At 44.7% G+C, this 23,135-nt stretch overlaps 1 protein-coding gene across 15 annotated transcripts in view; it reads left to right on the top strand.

The window, feature by feature from the left end:
* Positions 1–4,763, top strand: part of INPP4A (inositol polyphosphate-4-phosphatase type I A) — a 102,406-nt gene extending 97,643 nt beyond the window's left edge. For all 15 annotated transcript variants that reach the window (XM_058278155.2, XM_058278154.2, XM_058278143.2 and 12 more), the window contains one exon: positions 2,462–4,763. In XM_058278155.2, coding sequence (XP_058134138.1) covers positions 2,462–2,594 — 133 coding nt within the window. In that variant the 3' untranslated portion in view covers positions 2,595–4,763. The remainder of the gene's footprint in view (positions 1–2,461) is intronic.
* The last annotated feature ends 18,372 nt before the right edge of the window (positions 4,764–23,135 follow it).

A 23,135-nucleotide genomic window follows, 5' to 3' on the forward strand; every position in this document is an offset into this window, starting at 1 on the left:
CCGGGCTGCTGTAAAAAATAAGCATGTAGATTCAAAACAAGGCAGCCCTTCTTCCTAAAATCTCTCCTGGCTCTTCTCAAGATGTATTATTGACTCCTGAAAAGTAGGCAGCTGCCTGCACCCGCGGGCCGGCCCTCTAGCAGGAAACAGGAGCTGCCACAGGCATCCCTTCTCCTCTCCCACCATAGTGCTGGGCGCTGGGCTGGGCACTGCACTGGGTGCTGGGCACTGGGCTTGGCACTGCGCACTGGGTGCTGGGCACCCACTGGGCTCTGGGCACTGGGCTACACTGAGTGCTGGGTGCTAGTCACTGGGCGCTGAGCACTGAGTGCTGGGTTTTCAATGGGCACTGGCCTGCACTGAGCGCTGCGTGCTGGGCACGCGCTGGGTGGTGAGCACCGAGGGCTGGGTGTTGGGTGCTGAGCACTGGGCGTTGGGCGCTGAGCACTGGGTGCTGGGTACTCACTGGGTACTGAGCACTGGGTGCTGGGTACTCACTGGGTACTGAGCACTGGTGCTGGGTACTCACTGGGTACTGAGCACTGGTGCTGGGTACTCACTGGGTACTGAGCACTGGGTGCTGGGTACTCACTGGGTACTGAGCACTGGTGCTGGGTACTCACTGGGTACTGAGCACTGGGTGCTGGGTACTCACTGGGTACTGAGCACTGGTGCTGGGTACTCACTGGGTACTGAGCACTGGTGCTGGGTGCTGGGCGCTAAGACTCAGCCGGACCGTGGAGAGCCATGATCAGTGTCACTCTGCATTCAGTCCCATCGGGCAAATTTAGGAAATTGAAACAGAAGTTAAGCATTTGGGAGAAAGAAAATACAGTTTCCTTTGAAGATGAAATGAGTATATAACCTCAATTATAATTTAATGTATAAAACTAAAACGATTCAGCCAGCCATGCCAGCAGTTAGCTTCTTTACCATGTGAATCAAAGGCGGTGTGGCAGTTCACAAGTTATTCTTCCTTGTTCCTCAAGGCAGTTTGGCACTGACTGGGGATAGGTAGCTTTTGAGAAGTTGTACATTTCTATGTAAATGGAAAAGCCCTTTCTGAAATAACCCATTAATGTAAAAGCTCTGATGACCCGTGTCTGGGAACCTCTGGTTTCTGCTTTCAGTAGAAGCTTCTACCTGCTCTGGTGCTGGGCAGCCCCGGCCCGTATGGCCCCTGGCGCTGGTGGGCCTGGCCTTCAGCGCGGTCAGGCTTCCCAAGCACGCCCCGGGGACTAAATCTGCCCGCAAGAAGCAGGCGCAGCCTTTTCTAAAATGACTTGGGCTTATCTTTCAAATGGAAAATCACCATGCCTACCAAAATATTTAACTGTGTTCTTGATAAGGAGACTCGTTCTCATGTAAAAAGTCTTGAACAAGCCACTGAAGTTTTTTTAATGCATGACATAATGGTCTTCGCACAATTTGGAGTCTTTTTTAAAAAAATTGTTTCCTGGTAACTGCAAATTTTACATCTCATAAGGGGAATTTTGTACTAAATTTGATAACTAGTTTATTTACTTGCTAGTCTTAGAATGTAAAAATATGAAGTTACAGTAATTTGGTGGGAAGTCATTCATATGTAAACCAGCCTTTGCCTGTTAATTTTATGGCTGCACCAGAAAATTCCCCAGAGCAAACCCCCGCCTCCCCCACTTGTGCACGGGGCCCTGTCTGAGCACGCTGCCCCCTCGGTGTTTGTTTTGCCCACTGAGTTGCCATGGCAACCCTCCCTGAGCTGCAGCTGGGGTGGCGCTGGTGGCGGGCTCCCTGGGGACACACCGGGGACGCGTGGTGGCTCGGTGGCCCTCTTGTGAGGCCCACCCACCGGAGAAGGATGGCTGCCTGCCCAGGGATGCCTCGTGGGTGCCGCCCCGCGGTGCCCCCGCCCAGAGGCTGCCCACGGCCTGCAGTGCCAGGCACCGGGGCCCACCGAGGGCGCTGCACCCAGCTCGGCTCCCTCCTGGGCAGGGTGAGCGCCTGGCCCAGCCCTCCAGGCCGTGGCTCTGCCACACGTCCACTGCCACCACTGCGACTCAGACGCGATTAACAGCGGTCCCTAATGGCCCCCAATCTAGAGAATACAGTTCTTCCAGGCCGGTGAGAGGGACCGCGCCTTTTTCTCCGTGTAGTTTTCTGTGTAACAGCCTTTGACCCACGAGCTGGGACAGAGCCCTCGAGTAACTGGACACGGCCTGAATACAGGGAACCACGGGCCTTTGGCAGCATTTGCTTCCACTGGGTCCAGCCTGTGCCCACCCACCCCCAGCTTCTTAACTGCCCATTGAGAACCCGCCGTCCTCCGTGTGTGTTGTTGTCAGCGAGCCCTGCGCCCGTGCAACTTACGCAGTCTTCTTTTTAATGCTATGAAAATAATCGTGTCATTTCATCTTAGTTTAAGTCTTTCCTTTTTTCCTTTTTTACTGCTGTCATTTCTTGTGCTTGTTTTTTTCCCCAGTGAGGGTTGTCGAAGAGAAAATACAATGAAGAATGTTGGAAGTCGCAAATATGCGTTTAATTCCCTGCAGCTGAAGGCTTTCCCCAGACATTACAGGCCTCCCGAGGGGACTTACGGAAAAGTTGAAACGTGAGCACGGTCTCCTCTCCCTGGCCGCTGCGTAACGTGCGGCCCCGCTAGTGTCTTACACGACTTCCTCGAGAAGACCTGAAGGATGGCTTTTTATTTTTGCGTTTTTTAAAAATATTTCACTAAAGAGTCTATGGAGCATGTTTTTTGTTCTCTCTGTGTTTTCCGTTGGAGTCACTGGGAGGTAACGTGTGGTTCGATAGTTTGGATAGTGCCGCCTGCCCGTTGCCGTCGTTCCAGCCACGATGACACAGAGCTCACCGGTAGTGACCCATGTGACAAGCGAGGTACGTGAAGCGCTAGGAGAGTGTAAAACGCCCGTTTAGGCAGCTGCTCACGTAACTTATTTTTCTACCGAGTAACTGAAAAATGAGCATTTAGGTACAATCTACTTTTAAAAAATCTAAACGTAAAACAGTAAGTAACACATTAAGCAGTTGCTCCCAGGCAGACCGGTACCTGCTGCTGCCTGTTGACGCACCTGCGGGAAAGCCGGGTCCTCCCAGGCCCTCCGCAGGCTCGGCCCACGCGAGCGGCAGCGAGGCTGCTCGGACTTGCTGGAAGGCCCCTGCAGACGGCGCAGCGCGGCCGCCCTCCTCGGCGTCCCTCGCCAGGGACAGGGCCGCCGGCCGCCTGAGGCCGCTCCCCCTGGCCGGCTGCCCTCCAGGCCCTGCCCCGCGCCCCCTCCCCTCGGCTGCTGAGTTTCCGCCTCCGTGACCTCAGACGCGGCTCGCTGGGCGCCGCGCAGCCCACACACCGACAGGGAATTCACGCGCGTGGAGATAGTGGAAGCCTACTCTCCTGCGGATGTTTTTTTGCACGATTTCCAGTTTATCTTCTTAAAGACAGTATAACCGTGTGTGATGTCTGATAAAGCGGCCTGTTTTCGAGTTTGCTATCATTGTTGCTCTCCTCCTCTCCTCCGGTTCTGTGAGATGACTATCAAGAAACAGTTGGAATTATCTCCCTCAAATGAGGTTTTGAAAGCGATTTATGGGCCATAAAAACTTAAGAATTACAGAGCAAACACAGTCTGGTCATCTTTTAGAAGATGATGATCAGTCTTACTTGCACATAGCGTTTCCCTTAGGAGTTGATGTGTTATCAAGTCTATTTGTCATAATCATGCTGACACGCTACTTAAAGGCTGTAAAAGAAACGTAGGCGGCCCAGGCCAGCGAGGCTGAGCAGTGAAAACCCTGTTTATGGACCCCTTGGAAGTGACGGTGCCTCACGTTCTAGAGGCTCTTGGACGTCTTGAGACACGACGCTGAGGCGCTGGCAGCTGGCGGCCTTCCCGCTGGTCGGCACGGAGCCTGCCCTGGCCTGGGCCCCGCGGGGAGACGCCGGGAGGGTGGCCCCACTCGCTGCCCCCACCTCCCTGCCCCAGGGCCCCCTGCAGCCGCCGAGGCCGCTGCCGCGACCAGATGTCCCCGTGAGCGTCAGTCCCCGCCCACCGGAAACGAGTTTTAGCCCTCTGCCTCTGTCGTCTCATCCGGTTTGTAATTGTTCTGGTCTCTATTTCCATCATTTCTCATTTTATCAGCACTACCTTTTAAAATGTACCCTTGATTTTTAAGATTAAATATTTTACCCATATTGTTTTCAGAATCATTTCTCGTCTGAAGAGCATTAAGTGTCTGGTCTCTCGGCAGGAGCAGAGCGCCTGCTGAGCCCGTTTGCCCGTGGTCCTTTGACGGGCCTCGTGCCCAGGGCCCGCGTTCCCGCGCGGAGCCCGTGGCCGGGACGCCGACCCCGCGGGCCGCCACCGCGCCCCTGTGCCGCCGGGGCAGGCTGCGCGGAGCTGCCGGCCCGCCTGGTGGCTGGGAGCGCAAGGGGCGTCCTGCGGGCCACTCGGAGGGTCCTGACGGCGCTCCCCACCCGGCACCCCAAGCGTGCCGAAGCCCGGGTGGCCCCCGACCCCTGAGCGGACCCGCAGCACGTGCCTTGGGTCCCTAAACGATGTACGAACGCCATAAGCTACAGCTCCGGCCCTCCCAGCTGTACTTGCCGAGCGCGGCGCACGACGACACTTGTATTGACTGTTGGGGGCAGTGTTAATATGCATAGACACAGAGTTACTGTTTTATATATTCTTAGCCCTTCAAAGCCATGGATGCTGTAAATCTGCTCGTCTTTAGAATGACAATAAACAACTGACACCAACGCTGAAGTCGGTCTCACCTGCTTCCTTGGGAGGCTGGAAGGCCGGGGCTGGGCCGCCGCTGGCCGCACCGAGGGCACCTGTGTCTAAACCCGGGAGCCCGTCTTGGCCGGTTTCCATCTCCCATGGCACAGGAGCCGCAGGGGGCGGCAACCAGGGCAGGCCTGGGCTCTGCTGCTGCGTCTGCCCAGCGCCCGCTGGCGCCAAGCGCTGCCCCGTGCGCCTGCCCCTTGGTTCTCGTCACCACTGGGCACGGCCCCTCTCTGAATTTCCATTTCTTGGATCACTGTGAACTCTGCACATCTGTCGTGCCTTCACGGGCGTTTCCACCTTTGCGACTGGGCTGGAGTGTTGGTCTTTTTCATATAGATTGTTCCTCACTCACAGTGCACTAACGCCTCTGGCACATGTTGCTGATTTTTGTAAACCTATTTGTCAGCTATCTCAGGCTTCGTCTTTGCCTTACAGACGCGTTTCCTTTGTATGTGGCCAAGGAGACCGTCCTTTTCTTGGCGGTGCTCGTCCTGACACCAGGGACCACACCAAAGGCCTCTCCCCGGTGCCAGCTCCCGGTCACGCTGGGCTTGCCAAGGAAGAGCTGCACGGCAGCTGCACGGCACTCGCTTGGCGCGAGGTCCGTGCCCCATCGCCTGCTGCCTCTGGCCTCTGTCCAGCCTCTCCCTCGAGGTGACCTTGAAAACAGGCCCCTGTTGTCAGCGCTGGTGCTCTCGTGGCGTCGTTCCTAGGTCCTGACCAGCCCCCTGGGCCTCGCAGCGTCAGGCCCATGCTGTATTTAGAGCTGCTCTCGGCCGGGCCTGATTCCTTCTTTAAAGACAAGCAGTGGCCGTCCACGGGAGCACGCCCCCGCCCCGGCCCCTGCCCTGGCCCCGGCGCGCCCTTCTGGTGGTGCTGGCTGCGCCTCGGCGCCTGCCGTGTAGATGCCCGCGGGACGATTTGGCTCTCAGGCCCCGGGGAGCCCTCGGGTGCTTTGCACTGATGGAGGTAAGAGGTGGGGGCTGCGGCTGCTTCCAGCCACGCTGGGAGAGCCGTCACCTCCGCGCTGGGCTGCACTTGTCCAGTAGCGACATTAGCCTGCCGGTTGGCACCCTCTCCTCAGGGACCCCAGGCCACGCTGAAGAGCTGCCGCTGCTCCGTCATCCCCTCGAGAGAGGAGGAGAAGGCCTCGTGCGCCTGCAGGGAGCTGGGCCGGGCCCGCGGGGCACTGTGCCCTGGGTCCCCGCGGCCCCGGCGCCTCCCGGCAGCCCTCGCCCCGCGCCGTTTCCCTGGCCGCTTTCTCCTGCCCTCCCTCAAAACCGCCTCCTTCCCGAGAGCCTGTCCGAGTGAAGCGCAGTGAGGGAGCCGCCCTGCTGGGTCTGAAACGCCCCCTGGAAGCTGGGGCTCCCCGCTGCCGTCCCCCGCTGCCCGCGAGGGTCTCCGCAGAGACGGGCCGGCCGGCCTGTGGGCGCAGGGACACCTTTGTCCTCCGCTCAGAGGCTCAAGAGAGGAGCGAGGACCGCGAGGACTGGAGCAGCAGCATCCCTTCCGCGCCCGGGCGGCCCTCCTTTCCTTCCAGGAGCGTCGCGGGCCCTGGCGGACCGAGGAGAGGACTGCAGGGGCTCCTCCCTGGAGCGGCCCCGTGCCCCCGCCCCCCAGCTGCCCGTGGCGGGAGGCAGAGGCGTCCTGGCCGACACCGCTCCCGGCCAGGGCGCGGGGAGGCCGTGGTGGGCGCTCGGGGGCGCGGAGGGCCCTGAGCCCGGGGCCGGCCGGGCAGCGCTGGGCGCGGCCGGGAGCCGTGTGAGCCCGTGCATCCCAGGACCGCGGGCGGGCCGTCCCCTCCCGGGGGCCCTGCGTGCCTCCGCCCTGCGGGGGCCTTCCCGGCCAGGCCAGCAGGTCCGCGTTCCCGGCGGACCCGGGTCCCTTGCGGATGCGCGGGGCTGCCACCGTCCTCTCCTGCGCCACCGGACAGGCAGGAGGCCGAGGGAGGGGCTGGCGCGGGCAGGTGTCCACGGCGGGGACAGGGCGGGCCCCGCGCCCCGGCTCGTCCTGCCCCGCCTCGGCCCCGGCCGCCGGCTGCTCTCGTCCGCGCTGCCCCACCTCCACCCCCGCTGGTCAGGGCCCTTCCGTGCAGACCGTCCCTGCGTGTCACCTCCCTTCCTGTGGGGCAGCGGCGCCTGCCGCGCCGTGGACGCGGACTTCTCCCTCCCGGGCCCCTGTGGCCGCCCCCCGCGGCGCGGCCGCGCTCGTGGCTCCGGCTCCACGCAGCGTCACTTCGTGGGCACCCCGGCCCGGCCACGTCCTCCCAGCGCCGCCGGGAGCAGCCCCCGCTGCCTCGGCCCCCTCTCAGCCCGTCTCCGCCTGTCTCCCCGCGGGCGGCGACCTTTCGTAAGGCACATTTACTGGGATGTATCCACACAGCCTGCAGCCGTCAGAGCCTGCCGCTACTAGAGGAGCGCTAATAGAATCACGTAGTTTTGCCTTCTTTTTTTTTTTTAATTATTTATTTTTAAAAATTACATTCAAAAAATATGAGGTCCCATTCAACCCCACCGCCCCCACCCCCCACTCCCCCCACAGCAACACTCTCCCCCATCATCGTGACACATCCATTGCACCTGGTAAGTTCATCTCTGAGCATCACTGCACCCCATAGTCAATGGTCCACATCATAGCCCACACTCTCCCACGTTCCATCCAGTGGGCCCTGGGGGGATCTACAATGTCCCGTAATTGTCCGTGAAGCACTATCCAGGACAACTCCAAGCCCCGAAAACGCCTCCACATCTCATCTCTTCCTCCCGTTCCCCAAACCCAGCAGCCACCATGGCTACCGTTCCCACACCCATTCCACATTTTCTCTGTGGACATTGGATTGGTTGTGTCCATTGCACACCTATGTCAAGTGGGGCCTTAGATTCCACATGGGTACTGGATGCAATCCTCCTGCTTTCAGTTGTAGACACTCTAGGCTCCATGGTGTGGTGGTTGACCTTCTTCAACTCCATGTTAGCTGAGTGGGTAAGTCCAATAAACCAGAGTGTAGGAGCTGAAGTCTGTTGAGGCTCTGGGCCTGGGTGTCATATTATCAGTCCAGAGATTCAAATCCCCTAAATATATCTAAAACCCCAGCACCAACTACAATTCCAGTAAAGTAGCATGCAAGTCTTGTGAAAAGAGATCCCCTCTGAGTCCAATTCCATCACGCAGAAACACCAGCTCCATTATTTTATTTATTTTATTCATTTTTTAAGATTTGATTTATTTATTTCTCCCCACCCCCTACCCGTTGTCTGCTCTCTCTGTCCATTTGCTGTGTGTTCTTCTGTGTCCACTTGCCTTCTTGTCATGCAGCACCGGGAATCTGCGTCACTTTTTTTGTTGTTGTTGCGTCACCTTCCTGCGTCAGCGCTCCCTGTGTGCGGCACACTCCCGGGCGGGCTGCACTTTTTTCACGCAGGGTGGCTCTCCTTGCAGGGGACACCCCTGCGTGGCACTGCACTCCTTGCGTGGGGCAGCACTGTGCATGGGCCAGCTCACCACACTGGTCAGGGGGCCCTGGGTATTGAACCCTGGACCCTCCATGTGGTAGGCCAATGCTCTGTCAGTTGAACCGCAACCACTTCCCAACAATCAATTTTAAAACGTTTCTCTAAGAACAGAAGCCCCGTGCCCCTTATACCCCTGTTATTAACACTTAGCATTGGACCGGTACCATTGTTACAAATGATGAAAGAATATTAAGATACTGCTTTTAATTATAGTCCAGAGTTTGCTTTAGATGTATTTTTCCCAATATACTACCCTATTATTAACTCCTTGTAATGGTTATGTACATTTTTTCTAGTTCGTGAAAGTGCATTCATGTATTTGTGCTATTAACCAGTTATCATCCACAACCAGGTTCTGTGTGTTAATACAGTCCCGTGGTTTATCCTCTACCTTTATGTCTAGACACATACTCAACACTAAACTTCCCCTTTCAAACACAATCACATACATAATTCCACACTATTAAACTCAGTAATGTGCGACCATCTCCTCTCTATTCATTTCCGAACCATTTACAATCGACCCAATTAAAAATCCTGCACAAATTTAGCATCAGCTCTCCATTTCCTACCCTCATTCTATCTCCTGGTAACCTCGTATTCCAGATTTTTAACTCTCCGAGTTTGCCTATTTAGTTTATTTTCATGAGGTCATACAATATTTGTCCTTTTATGTCTGGCTTATTTCCTCAACATAATGTCCTCCAGGCTCATCTGTGTTGTTGCATGCGTCAGGACTTCCCTTCTTACAGATGAATAATATTCCATTGTAGGGATATATCACATTTTGTCTATCCTTTCATCAGTTGATGGACACGTGAGTGGTTTCCATCTTTTGGCAATTGTGAATAATGCTGCTCTGAAAATCAGTGTGCAGCTGGCTGTTTGCATCTCTGCTTTCAGTCCTTCTGGGTATATACCAAGGGGTGGGATTGCCAGGTCATGTGGTAATTCCATACTTAGTACCTGAGGAACCACCAAACTCTCTTTCATTCCCATCAACAGTGAATGAGCTGTTCCTGTCTCTCCACATCCTCTAGAACATTTGTAGTTTTCTGTGTTTTTTCTGGTAGGTGTGACATGATATTGTGTTTTGATGTGCATTTCCCTAATAGCAAGTGATGTTGAGAACTTTTTCAAGCACTTTTTGGCCATTTGTATTTCCTTTTTGGAAAAATATCTAAGTCTTTTGCTTATTTTTTAATTGGGCTGTCTTTTTGTTGTTGAGTCGTAGGATGTCTTTATATATTGTGGATATTAAACCCTTTTCAGATTTGTGGTTCGAGTATTTTCTCCCATTGAGAGGTTGCCTTTTCACCTTGAGTTTTTTTAAATATATTTTTTATTTTTTTAAAAAGATAGTTAGATTACACAAACTATTACACAGAAAAAATAAGGGATTCCTATTTGCCCCACTCCCCACTTTCTTGAGTCTTTTGAAGCACAAGAGTAATTAATCTGAGGAGGTACCATTTCTCTATTTTTTTTTTCTCATTGCTTGTGCTTGGAGTATAGTCTAAATAAGAAATGATTTGCCTACCATAAAATCTTGAAGGTATTTCCCGGCATTTTCTTCTGGTTTTTTGTTCCTGCCTTTATATTTAAGTCTCTGATTCATTTTGAATTGATTTTTGTGTGAGGTAGGGGTCCTCTTTCATTCTTTTGCATATAGATATCGAGTTCCCCAGCGTGATTTGCCGAAGAGACTGTCCTGTCCCAGCTGAGTAGACTTGGCAAGATTGTCGCAGCTCACGTGACCATGTACGTGGGCGTCTGTTTCTGACCTCGGTTCGGTTCTACTGGTCAATATGTACATCTTTATGCCAGTACCATGTTGTTTTGGCCACTGTACGTTTCTCATATGTTTTAAAGACACAAAGTCTCAGTTCCTCCAACCTCATTTTCAAGATGTTTTTGGCTATTTGGGGCTCCTTACCTTTCCTAATAAATTTGGTAATTGGCTTTTCCATTTCTGCAAACTAGGCTTTTAGCATTTTCACTGGGGATCACGTTGAGTCTGTCAGTCAATTTGGGTAGAACTGACAATGACATTTGGTCTTCCAGTCCATGACCATCTTTTCCAGAACTAAACTCATCACCCCCTCTCACCAGATGGTCCTACCCTTGACTTCTCAGTTTCCACTCAGCACTGCCATGCGGCCCACCACCCAGGTCCCACGGTCGGCGCCATCGTTGATCTCTACGCTCTTTTCCACCCTGTAGACTCCATCTCCACCAGGCCCTTTGTTGTACCAAATTGTTGATACTCTAGTGCTTTTCTCAAGCAAGTAAATGTTAAGATGCCTGATGCCTTATTTTGTAAGATGGTTGATGAATTATATGAAAGACAGCGTAACTGATGTAAGAAAAGGACAGGGAAAAGTATGAAAGGATTTGGTTGATAGTTAAAAAAAAAACAAGAAAATCTTCTGAGGAGGAAGGAAGGTTCCCTGATGGTTTAATACTGAAAGGTTAATGACTTCTTTTAATGGTCATTGAATGTTCAAGGCACCAAGTGGTTCAAAACCTCCTGCTCTGGCCAAGGTGGAATAACCCCTTTCTTCCCATTGATACCGTCTTCTAACTAAAATATCCTGGATATACCACAACAACAACAAAAAACGTACGAAGACTCTGAAAGGTGGAAAGAAGGTGGCAGACTTCCTATGGACGTATGCAGGAAATGAACCTGTGAGGTTCTTCACAAGCAGAAAGCGAAGGCTAAGGGAGAGTGCTCAGCTGCCAGGTCCAGCAGTGAGCGCATGCCCCGTACATAAAGACTGTCAGCAGGGACAGGGAGACACGGTGGTTCAGGTATTTATGGAAATCTCCTTTGAATCCTTAACTGACTACTAAGTTAGCTGAGCAGAGCGTTCAGTGACCAAACACAACACAGAATGTAGACTTTATAGAATTAGTGTAGGAAAGTCACTAAAAATGAACAAACAATAACAAACCATAGGAGTGGGGGAAACAATCTGATTTCCTGGTTCGTCATGTTATGCTTTTATTAAAGATGTCCAATTTTCAACAAAAAATTGAGATATGCAGCAAAACCGAGTACCATACACAGGAAAAAAGGGAAAGTAATACAGACTATTCCCTAGAAAGCCTCAGTGTCAGAATTACTAGAAAACATTAAATCAGCTATTTTAAATATGTTCAAAGAACTAGAGAAACTATGAGAATGGTGTCTCACCAAAGAGAATATGAAGAAAAGGTAGTATTAAAAAAACAATAGAAATTGGAGTTGAAAATTAGAATAACTGAAATGAAAAGTTTAAGAGGGGCTCACAGCAGATTATGGACAAAAGAATCAGTGAACCTGAAAATAGGGCAGTTGAGATTATCTGGAGAGAGAAACAAAAAAAATTTTTTTAAGATAAATAAAAATGAATAGACCCAACAAGAAATACTAAAGGGAATTCTTCAGCCTAAAAGGAAAAGAGAGAGGCTTGCAGAAGCATGTAGAAATGAAGATTATCAACAAGGGTAATAAAAGGGTAAAAAGCAAGACAAAAATATACATCTATATGCTGTCTACAAGAGACTCACATTAGACCCAAGGACACAAAAAGATTGAAAGTGAAAAGATAGTCCATGCCAACAGTAACCAAAAGGGAGCTGGGGTGGCTATGCTAATATTGGATGAAATAGACTTTAAATGCAAAACTATTTTACAAGACAAAGGAGGGCATTATATATTACAAAAAGTGGCAATCCACCAAAACAGCAGACAAACACTAGCAAAACTGAAGGGAGAAATAGACATCTCTATAATAATAGTTGGAGACTTCAGTATACCATTCTCAACAGAACAGCTAAATAGAAGATCAATAAGGGACCAGAACTTGAATAATACAATAAATGAACCAGACGTAACAGACATATACAAACACTGCATCCCACATACAGCAGGATATACATTCTTCCCAAGTGCACATGAATCATTCTTCAAAACAGACTACACGTTGGGTCACAAAACAAGTCTCAATAAAATAGATAGAAATTATACAAAGCACTTACTCTGACCACAATGGAATGAAATTGGGAATCAATAACAGGTGGAGAACTGGAAAGGTCTCAGATGTATGGAAGTTAAACAGCTCACTCTTAGTGAGTCAAAGGAGAAATTGGGATGGATGAAAATGAGAACACAACATATCAAAATGTAAAGGATGCAGCAAAGGTAGTACAAAGAGGACAATTTATAACCTTAAATGCCTTCACTAAAAGAAGAAGAAAGTGCGAAGATCAAAGACCTAATTGCATACCTGGAGGAAAAAAAACAGAGCAAACTAATCCCAAAGCAAGCAGAAGGAAAGAAATAATAAATATTAGGCCAAAAAATAAATGAAATTGAGAATAAGAAACAACAGAATCAACAAAATGAAAAGTTGGTTCTTTGAGAAGATAAAATCAGAAATGAGAGAGTGAACATCACTACTAACCCTACAGAAATAAAAAGGCTCCTAAGAGGGAGTGAATTAGATGACTTATATGAAATGGACAAATTCCTAGGAACACACAGACAACCTACACTGACTCTAGAAGAAACAGAAAACTTCAAAAAGACCAATTACAATTAAAGAGCTTGAATCAGTCTCAAAAACCTCCCAATGGAGAAAAAGCCCAGGATCAGATGCTTCCATAGGTGAATTCTACCAATCATTCCAAGAATAATTAATACCAATCCCATTCAAACTCTTCCAAAAAACTGGAGAGGGAACACTACTTAACTCATTCTGTGACACCAACATTATCCTAATACCAAAGCCAAAGTCAGATAAACTACAGACCAATTTCTCTAATGAATATAGATGCAAAAGTTCTCAACAGAATACTTGCAAATTGAATCCAACAGTATATCAAAAGAATACACCATGATCAAGTGAGTTTTATCCTGTCAAGGGTAAGTTTAACTATCAAGGGTAGTTTAACACAAGAAAATCAATTAATGTAATATACCACATTAACAAACTGAAGGAGAAAAAAAAACACATAATCATCTCAATTGATGCAGAAAAGGCATTTGACAAAATCCAGTGCCTTTTCTTGATAAAAACACTTTGAAAGATAGGAATAGACAAAAATTTCCTCAACACGATTAAGGGCATTGTTTTAGTTTGCTAGGATTGGCCTTTTTTTTTTTTAAAGGAGGTAACTGGGATTGAACCCAGGACCTCGTACATGGGAAGCAGGCACTCAATCACTAAGCTACATCTGCTCCCCTGGATTGACTTTTTAAAAAAGGTTTATTTCTTCCCATTCCCTCATTTACACTTGATGTGTCTGTTCATCTTGTTTCTTTAGGAGGTACCGGGAACCAAACCCAGGGCCCCCAGGACCTCCAGTGTGAGTGGGAAGTGCCTGATTGCTTGAACCACCTCCATTCCCTGCTTTGTTGTGTCTCTCGTTATGTTTTCGTGTCTTGTGTCATCATATGTCGGCTTGCCACACCTGCCTGTCACATCAGCTCACTGTCTTGCTTGTCTTTAGGAGGCACTAGGAACCCAACCAGGGAACTCCCGTGCCGTAGGCAGGAGCCCAACAGCTTGAGCCACATCCACTTCCCATGGGTTGGCTTTCACAATGGGAATTTTTTGGCTTTGTTTTCAGGAGGTACCAGGGAGTAAACCTGGAATCTCGTATATGGGAGGCAAGCGCTCAACCACTTGAGCTACATCAGCTCCCAGCAATGGGAATGTATTAGTTTGTAAGCTTACAGGTTTGAGGCTGAAAAAATGTCTAAATCCAGGCATCATCAGGCTATGCTTTCTCTCCCAAGACCAGCTGCCAGCGACCCTGGACTCCTGTGTCACAGGCCACGGCACGTGTGCGTCTGTGTCGCTCCCTCTGCACCGGGCTCCCTGCTTTCAGCCTCTGGCTTCAGTGACTTTCTCTCAACCCCTGCGGCTTTCTCCCATCTCTCTCCACATTCCTCTTGTTTCTAAAGGATTCCAGTACGAGGATTAAGACTCACACTGGGCCACACCTTATTGAAGTAACCTAATCAACAGGCCCTTAACCAAATTAACCGAATCAAACGACCCACACCCACAATACGTTCACACCCACAGGAAGGGACAGCTTCAAGAACACAGTTTTTCTGGGGTGCGTCTCACACTATCTCAGGCATGTATGGAAAACACTTGGCTAACATTGAACTCCACAGTGAAAGGCTGGAAGCGTTTCCTCTAAGATTGGGAATAAGACAAGGATGCCTACTGTCACCACTGTTATTCAACACTGTGCTAGAAGTTCTAGCTAAGGTAGTTATCCACACTGGAAAGGAAGAAGTAAAACTTTCCCTCCTTGCAGATGGTATGATCCTATATATAGGAAGCCCCAAAAACTAAACCACTAGAGCTAATAAAAGAGTTCAGTGAAGTGGCAGGATACAAGATTAACATGCAAAAATCAGCATTTCTACATGCTAGTAATGAGCAATCTGAGGAAGAAATTTTTAAAAATTTCATTTACAATAGCAACTAAAAGAATCAAATATCTAGCAATACTTCTAGGAATACATGCTTCGCCTAGTATGTAAAGGACCTGTACAAAGAAAACTATAAAACATTGCTAAAAGAAATAAAAGAAAACCTAAATAAATGGAAGGATAGTCTGTGTTCATGTTGCAATACTAAGTATCATTGAGATGTCAGTTCTATCCAATTGATTTACAGATTCAGTGCAATCTAAATCAGTATTCCAAAAGCTTACTTTACAGAAATGGAAAAGCCAATTATCAATTTGGAAGGGTAAGGGGTGCAAGTTATACAAAAACACCTTGAAAAAGAAGAATGAGGTTGGAGGACTCACACTTCCTAACTTTAAAGACTATTACACAAATAAAAAGAAGAATGAAAGAACAGAAATAAGATGAACAATTTTAAAAAAAGGATTACAAAGCTATAGTGGTCAAAACAGCATGGAGCTGGCATAAAGATATACTGACCAGTGGATTTAAATTGAGAGGTCAGAAACAGACCTTAATATCTACAGCTAATTGATATTTTACAAGACTGCCAAGTCCATGCAACTGGGACAAAACAGTTTCTTCAAGAGATGTCACTGGGAGAAGTGGATAGTCATATCCAAAAGAAAGAGGATCCCTACCTCACACCCTAGACAAAATTAATTCAAAATGGATCAAAGACCAAAATATAAGAGCCAGTACCATAAAACTCATAGAAGAAAATGTAGGGAAGCATCTTCAAGATCTTGTGATAGGCAATGGTTTCTTAAACTTTATAGCCAAAGCACAAGCAACAAAAGAAAAACCAGACAAATGAGACCTCCTCAAAATAAAAATACTTCTGTGCCTCAAAGGACTTTGTCAAGAAAGTGAAAAAGCAGCCTATGCAATGGGAGAAGGTATTTGGAAACCACATATCCTATCAGGGTTTCCTATCCACCATATATAAAGAAATCCTATAGCTCAACAATTAAAAGACCAACAACCCAATTTAAGAAATAGACAAAAATATGTGGCCAGCTCATACTCTCCTCTTCAGGCCTGCCCTGGACAACTAATAATACAATGATGATAGACCAGCCCCAGCCCAAAAGGAGGGAGTCTCCTCAACTGCAAGAAAACAATTCCATTCCTCTGCCCTATAGTATTTACATCTGTTCTCAGCCTGAAGTAGCCAGAGTAGACATTATCCCAAATCCCCAAGATTGGGAAATGAACAGAAATAAGGGGGTGGGGGGGACTGTAACTACTGACTAAAACATATTTATTGTGTAGTTATTATTGTGTTGAGTAATGAGTAACACTGATTAAAATAAATTTTTTAAATTACAAAAAATTTAAGAAAGGGCAAAAACTTGAATAGACATTATTCCAAAGAAGAAATATCAACAACCAAAAACCATATGTAAAAAGGCTCAGCATCACTAGCTATTAGGGAAATGCAAATCAAAACCCCAGTGAGATATCATTTCATACCTTCTAGAATGGACACTATTATACAAACAAAAGTATACGTGTTCAAGAGGATGTGGAGAAAGAACAACACTCATTCCCTGTTGGTGGGACTCTAAAATGGTGCAGCTGCTGTGGAAGACAGTGGTGGCTCCCCAGGAAGCTAAGTATCGAATTGCCACATGATCCAGTAATCCCACCACTAGGTATATGCCCAGAAGAACTGAAAGCAGGGACAGGAACAGACATTTGCACACATGTTCTTAGCAGGATTTTTCACAGTGGCCAAAACATGGAAGTAACCTGTGTCCAGTGAATGGATAAGCAAAATATGGTATATATGTAAGATGGAATATTATTTGGCAGTAAGAAGGAATGAAGTCCTGATGCATGTGACAACATGGATGCACCGGAGGACGCTGAATGAAATAAGTCAGATACAAAAGGACAAATATTGTATGATCTCACTAATAAGAACTAAATGTATTAAGCAAAGTCATAAAGTTAGGTTACCAGGAGATAGAATGGGGAGCTGATGCTTAACTTGGGCAGAATTAATGTTTAAGTTGATTGTAAATGTTTGGAAATGGACAGACATGAAGGAAGCCATTCCTATAAATGTAATTAACAGTGCTGAAGTGCTCATGTGAGTGAGGTTGAAAGGGAAAGTTTTAGGTCCGTATTACTAAAAGGAAAGGTAGAGGATAAAACATGGGGCTTTAGAGCTTAGTAAACCCCAGGGTGGACAACATCTGTGGTAAATAGCACAAATATAAGAGTGTTCTTTCATGAACTGTAACAAATGTATGTCACTGTTACAAGGTGTTAATAACGGGGGGGTGTATGGGAAAAATATACCTAATGCAAACTGTGGACTAGTTAATATCTTAATATTCTTTACATATAAATACATTTATAGAGACAATTAGATTAGAGGTTGTGCAACGCTGGGGAAGGTTTGTGAGGTGACCACTAAGGGGCATGGATTTTTTTCTTTTTGGAGAAATGAAAAAGTTCTGACCTCGACTGTAATAATGAATACACAATTCTGTGATTATACTAAAAGCCACTGATTGTACACCTTGGATGGACTGTATGGTATGTGAATATATCTCAGTACAACTTAAAAAAAAAAAGAATATATATTATGCCATAAGCTTATATGTGACTACAAAGTACAAAAGTTTCTACAAGCTTCTATATAGCCATTTTATAGATACACTTTGAGCAAGATAGACTTTGAACTGAATTTAGGTTTATAGAGATGTATACTAATTACTACTAATTACTTCTAAATTGATATTTTTAAACAAAAAAAAAATTGGTATTTTAAAAAAAAGTTTCCCTGATAAATTTTTCTACTATCCCCTCATGCAGCTATACCCCAAGTTTATCCTTTTTTTGGCATGAAATGCCAATCTTAAAATCCCTTCTTTGGGTTAAAAGCTTGGCTTGTGGAATAGTCTTGTCAAAGGTCAAATATTTGAGATAAGAAACAAATTTTTTAAAAAAATGAACAGAGCCTTAAAAACATAGGACAACATCAAGCAGTCTAATATATGTATAATTGAATTCATAAGACTAGAAGAAAGAGTAGGGGGAAGAAAGAATATTTGAAGAGATAATCGTTATTAACGCCTCAAATCTGGTGAAAAACAATCTACATGTCCAAGAATCTGAATGAACTCTAACTAGGTTATACTCAGAGACTTAACAGCTAGACACATAATCACACTATTGAAATTCAAAGAGAAAAAAAATTTTGAGTGCAGTGAGAGAAGTGACTCATCATCCACAAGGGATGATCAATAAGATTAACAACTGATTTCTCAATCATGAAAGTCAGAACGCAATGGGATGTCATACTGAAAAGGCTGAAAGAAAAACACTGTCAACTAAGAATTTTATATCCAGCAAAACTGTCCTTCAAAAAATGAAAGTAAAATGAAAATGATTCCAGACAAATAAAAACTAAGAGAGTTCATTGCTAAAAGAAATACTAAAAGGAGTCCTTCAGGTTGAAATGAAAGAACACTAGATGATAATTTGAACCCAAACAAATAAACTAAAAGCATGATTAAATGTAATTGCATGAATAAATAAAAAACAGTATAAACTTTTTTATTGTAACTCTTATTTGTCCCAATCTAATTTAAAAGACTGTATACAAACAATAATTATAAAATGTGTTACTAGGATTATAATGTATAAATACATAATTTCTACATGGGAGCCAAGTTTTTGTGTGTTATTGAAATTATTAGTATCAATGCAAACTAGATTATTTTCAAATAAAGGTTTAATTGTAATTTTAAAAACACAAGGGAAATAAACTAGTATAGGAACAATATTTAAAATAAAAGGTGGCAGTAGGGGAGGGTAGATGAAGAAAATGGACAATGCATATAGAAACTAAATAACAAAATGACAGCCAAATCCTACCTTATAGGTACTTACATAAAATGTAAATGCATTGGGAGAAGCAGATGTGTCCCAAGAGATTGGGCTCCGACCTACCACATGGGAAGTCTCTGGTTTGGTTCCTGGTGTCTCCTAAAGAAGACAGCAGGCTGCTGTGACAAGTAGGTGTGGCAAGTTGATGCAACAAGGTGACGCAACAAGAGACACGAAAACATCATGAGAGACACAACAAAACAGGGAGTGGAGGAAGCGGATGTGGCTCAAGTGATAGGGCTTCCGCCTACCATATGGGAGGACCCGGGTTTGATCCCTGGGGCCTCCTGGTGAAAAACACACATACAAAAAAAACAGGGAGTAGAGGTGGCTCAAGCAATTAAGTGCCTCCTTCCCACACTGGCAGTCCCGGTGCCTCCTAAAGAAATAAGACAAACAGACACAGCAAGTGCAAACAACCAGTGGGTGGGTAGAAATAAATAAAGTCTAAAAAAAAAGGTAAACACATTAAACACTCCAATTAAAAGGCAGATATTGGGAGAATGGATTTGAAAAAAATCATGATCCATATATGCTTATCTACAAGAAACATACTTTATATTCAAGTACAGTCTTTGTTTTCAAAGATAATAAGAGGATCTATACCATGTAAACAGTAACAAAGGGAGCAAGAGTGGCTATACTAATATCAGATAAATTAGACTTTAAGAAAAAAATTGCTCAAGTCATAGAAGGATATTTTAAAATGATAAAAGGGTCAATCTGTCAAGAAGATATAAAATTATAAACATATATATGCATCTAAAAAGAGAGCCCCAAAATACAAAAAGCAAAACTGACATTTGTCAATAATAGTTGAAGACATCAATTTTCCATTCTCAATAATAGAAAAATGAGGCAGAAGTACAAGGAGACAGAAGACTACAACAACACTATAAACCAACTACACTTAATAGCTATCTATAAAGCAGTCCACCCAACAACAGCTGAATACACATTCTGTTCAATTGTACAAGAAACATTCTCCAGGACAGACTAATTGTTAGGTCATTAAATAAAAAAAGGCTTACAAGATTTAAAAGGATTGAAGTTATTAAAGTATGTTTGTTGACCACAATGGAATTGTGACCACTTGAAATTGACAGAAGGAAACCTGGAGAATTCACAAATAGATGGAAATTAAACAACATACTCCTAAGTGACCAAAGGGGTAAAGAACTTATAGGGAAATTAGTAAATACTTTAAGAAAAATGAAAGTCAAAACAGAACATTCCAAAACTTATTGGATGTAGCTAAAGCAGGAGTAGAGGGAAATTTATGGCTTTAAATGGCTATCTTAAAAAGAAAATGCTCTGAAATTAAAAACCTAACCTTGCATGGTAGAAACTAAAAAAAAAAAAAAAACAAGCTAAACCCAAAGCAAATGGAAGGAAACAATAAAGATTATAGGAAAAGTAAATGAACCACAATTTGGTTCTTTGAAAAGATGAAGAAAACTGAAAAACCTTTAGTTAGATTAAACACTAAAGAGAGAACACTCAAATTACCAAATTAAGGAATGAAAAAGGTGACATTATTGCTGATGTTCACAGAAATAGCATTATAAATGAACACTGTGATCAACTATATGCAAAAAAATGAGATAATCTAGATGAAATGGACAAATTCCCAGAAAGACACAAACTACCAAAACTGACTTGGGAGAGAACATTTCCCAACTCATTATACAAGGCCAGTATTACCTTGATACCACAAAATTAGACGGACATCACAATAAAGAAAACTGTAGACCAATATCCCTTATGAATATATACCCAGAATCCTCAACAACATACTAGCAAACTAAACCCAGAATCATATAAAAAGGATTAAACATCATGACCAAGTGGAGTTTATCCCAGGAATGCAAAGTTGGTTCAATGTATGGAAATCAATGTTAATAAAACCACATGATTATTTCAATAGACATGGAAAAAGCATTTGACAAAACAACACTCTTCCATGATAAAAACAACAAACTAGGAATATATGGGAACTTCCTCAATGGGATAAAGGGCATTTATGAAAAATCCACAGCTAACATCGTACTTAGTGGTAAAAGCATGAGTGTTTTCCCCCTAATATTAGGGAAGATGACAAGAATATCCACTGTCACCACATCACTCAATATAGTACTGGAGGTTCTAGTCAAATCATTTAGACAAGAAATGAAGTAAAAGGCATTCAGATGGGAAAAGAAGTAAAACTACCTTTATTTGCAGTTGACATGATCTTGTATATAGAAAGCCCTAAGGAATCCACAGAAAAGCTATTAAAGCTAATAAAAAACAGTTCACCAGGGTCACAGGATACAAGATCAAGATACATAAATAAAATGTAGACTGTGGTACCATTTTGGCAAAGGCATCAGCAGTTTCCAGCTCAGTGCTATGGGACTAGATCATGGGAGGTGTGGCCAAGAAGGATATTAGTTTATTTTTCTGCCTTCCTAGGTGAAACTACCTGATTTCCAGTTCTCCCAACTGCAACACAAGGGTGATGGGGATAGTGAGGTGGGACAGGTTCCATATGGCTGTTTTCTTGTTATCCCTTTATCACTCATCCTAGTGCATCTATCTGGAGGGTATATTTATATTTTATGGATTGAAAAGAGTATGAGGGCTTCAAAATCTGTGTATTTTAATAGGAATACAGAGATGATCTGAAGTCTATGTAAGAAAGATTTCTGCTGAGACAGATTGGAAACATAGAAAGAAAAATCCATTTTATGAGTTTTTTCCTATAGATTAAGATGATGGTTACTTCTAGGAGGCTCTGGCAAAAAGTGTTTTGAAAATTGATACCTTAGAAGAACAGAAAGCTTTACTTAAAGACCTGTATGGCTCTTAAGTAACCCATCAGTGATTTCAGCAGTTTCAATATCAAGTATCTGGAGCTAACTCCGAACTTTGCTTTCAGTTGAAACTACAAATTCATACTAAAGAACAGATTTTGGCTATTATGGTATGGAGCAATTATTAACCATCTTTCTAGGGGAATCAGGGTTTGGGTGAAATGATATTATCCAAAGGCTTACAAGGAGTTGGTGATCCTGGTGGAGGAGCTCACACTGATGTTTCAGGAAGAAGTTCTGCCAGTGCCTTTAACCCAGAAAGCCGCTTAATAGAAGGAATAAATATTGGTACCTTAAGAACAGACTCTAAGTGACATTCTGGCTAATAAACCAAAGAAAACATCAAATCCAAAGTGGCATTTTCACATAAAACATGAAAAAATATATGAAGATAATTATTTAAAGAGTATTGAATTTAAATCTAACAATTCCCAACCAGAGAAAAGGCATCTACAAAAAACCTCCTTTACATCATACTTAATGGTGAAAAACCGAATGCTTTCTCCCTAGTATCAGAAACAAGGCAAGATGTCACGCTTGAATATTGGGTAGGAGATACTAGGTAGAACAATAAGACAGAAGAGAAAGCACAAAGATTGGAAAAAAGAAAAGAAATAAAGCTGGATTTGCCAACAATCTGATTGTATACAAACAAAATCCCAAAGAATCTGCAAATTAATGCAAAGTAGATCACAGAGGTAAATGTTAGACCTAAGTCTGCAAAACATAATATAAAACAACAGAAGAAAACCTATCTTTGCATTAGGCAAAGATTTTTTACAACACAAAAAGCAAAAATCATAAAAGAAAAAATTGATATATTAGACTTAAAATGTCTGTTTTTTGAGAAATAGTTTTGAAATGAAGACTAACCACTTATAAAGATCTGAATTGCGTATCTGATAACATATATCCAGAATATACAAAGAACCCTCAAACTTAATAAGAAGACAACCCAATTTAAAAATAAGCACAAGATTTGAACAGACCCTTGATTAAAGAAGATACATGGTTGGTAAATAAGCATATGAAAAGATGTTCACCATCATTAGACAGGGGATTGCAAGTAAAATGCAAGTAGGATACAATGAGCTGTCAGTATCCATCTATGCAAATAGCTGAAATAGATCCTGGTGAAGATCTGGAGGAACTGGATTACTCATATATTGCTGGTAGGAATTTTAAATGGTGAGGCCACCCTGGAAAAGTTTGGTGGTTTCTTTACAAAACACACAACTACCATATGACCCAGGAATTGTACTCCTGGGCATTTAACCCAGAGAAATGAAGACTTATGTTCACCCAAAAACCTGTATATCAATGTTTATAACAGCTCTAGGCATAAGGAAAAGCTGGAAGCAATCCAGGGGTCCTTCAGCAGGTGAATGCTTCAGTGAACGTGGACTGCTACTCAGCAATCAAAGGAACAAACTGTTGACACAGCCACCTAAATGATCTCCAGAGAATTGGGGGAAAAAAGCCAGTTCCAAAAGATCATGTACTGTATGATTCTTTAATATAACATTCTTGAAATGGCAGAATTATAAAATGAACAGAATAGGGGTTGTCAGGGGTTGGGGACGGGAAGGTTTGCAGG

This window comes from Dasypus novemcinctus, chromosome 17 (genome assembly GCF_030445035.2).
Source record: "Dasypus novemcinctus isolate mDasNov1 chromosome 17, mDasNov1.1.hap2, whole genome shotgun sequence".
Taxonomy (NCBI): domain Eukaryota; kingdom Metazoa; phylum Chordata; class Mammalia; order Cingulata; family Dasypodidae; genus Dasypus; species Dasypus novemcinctus.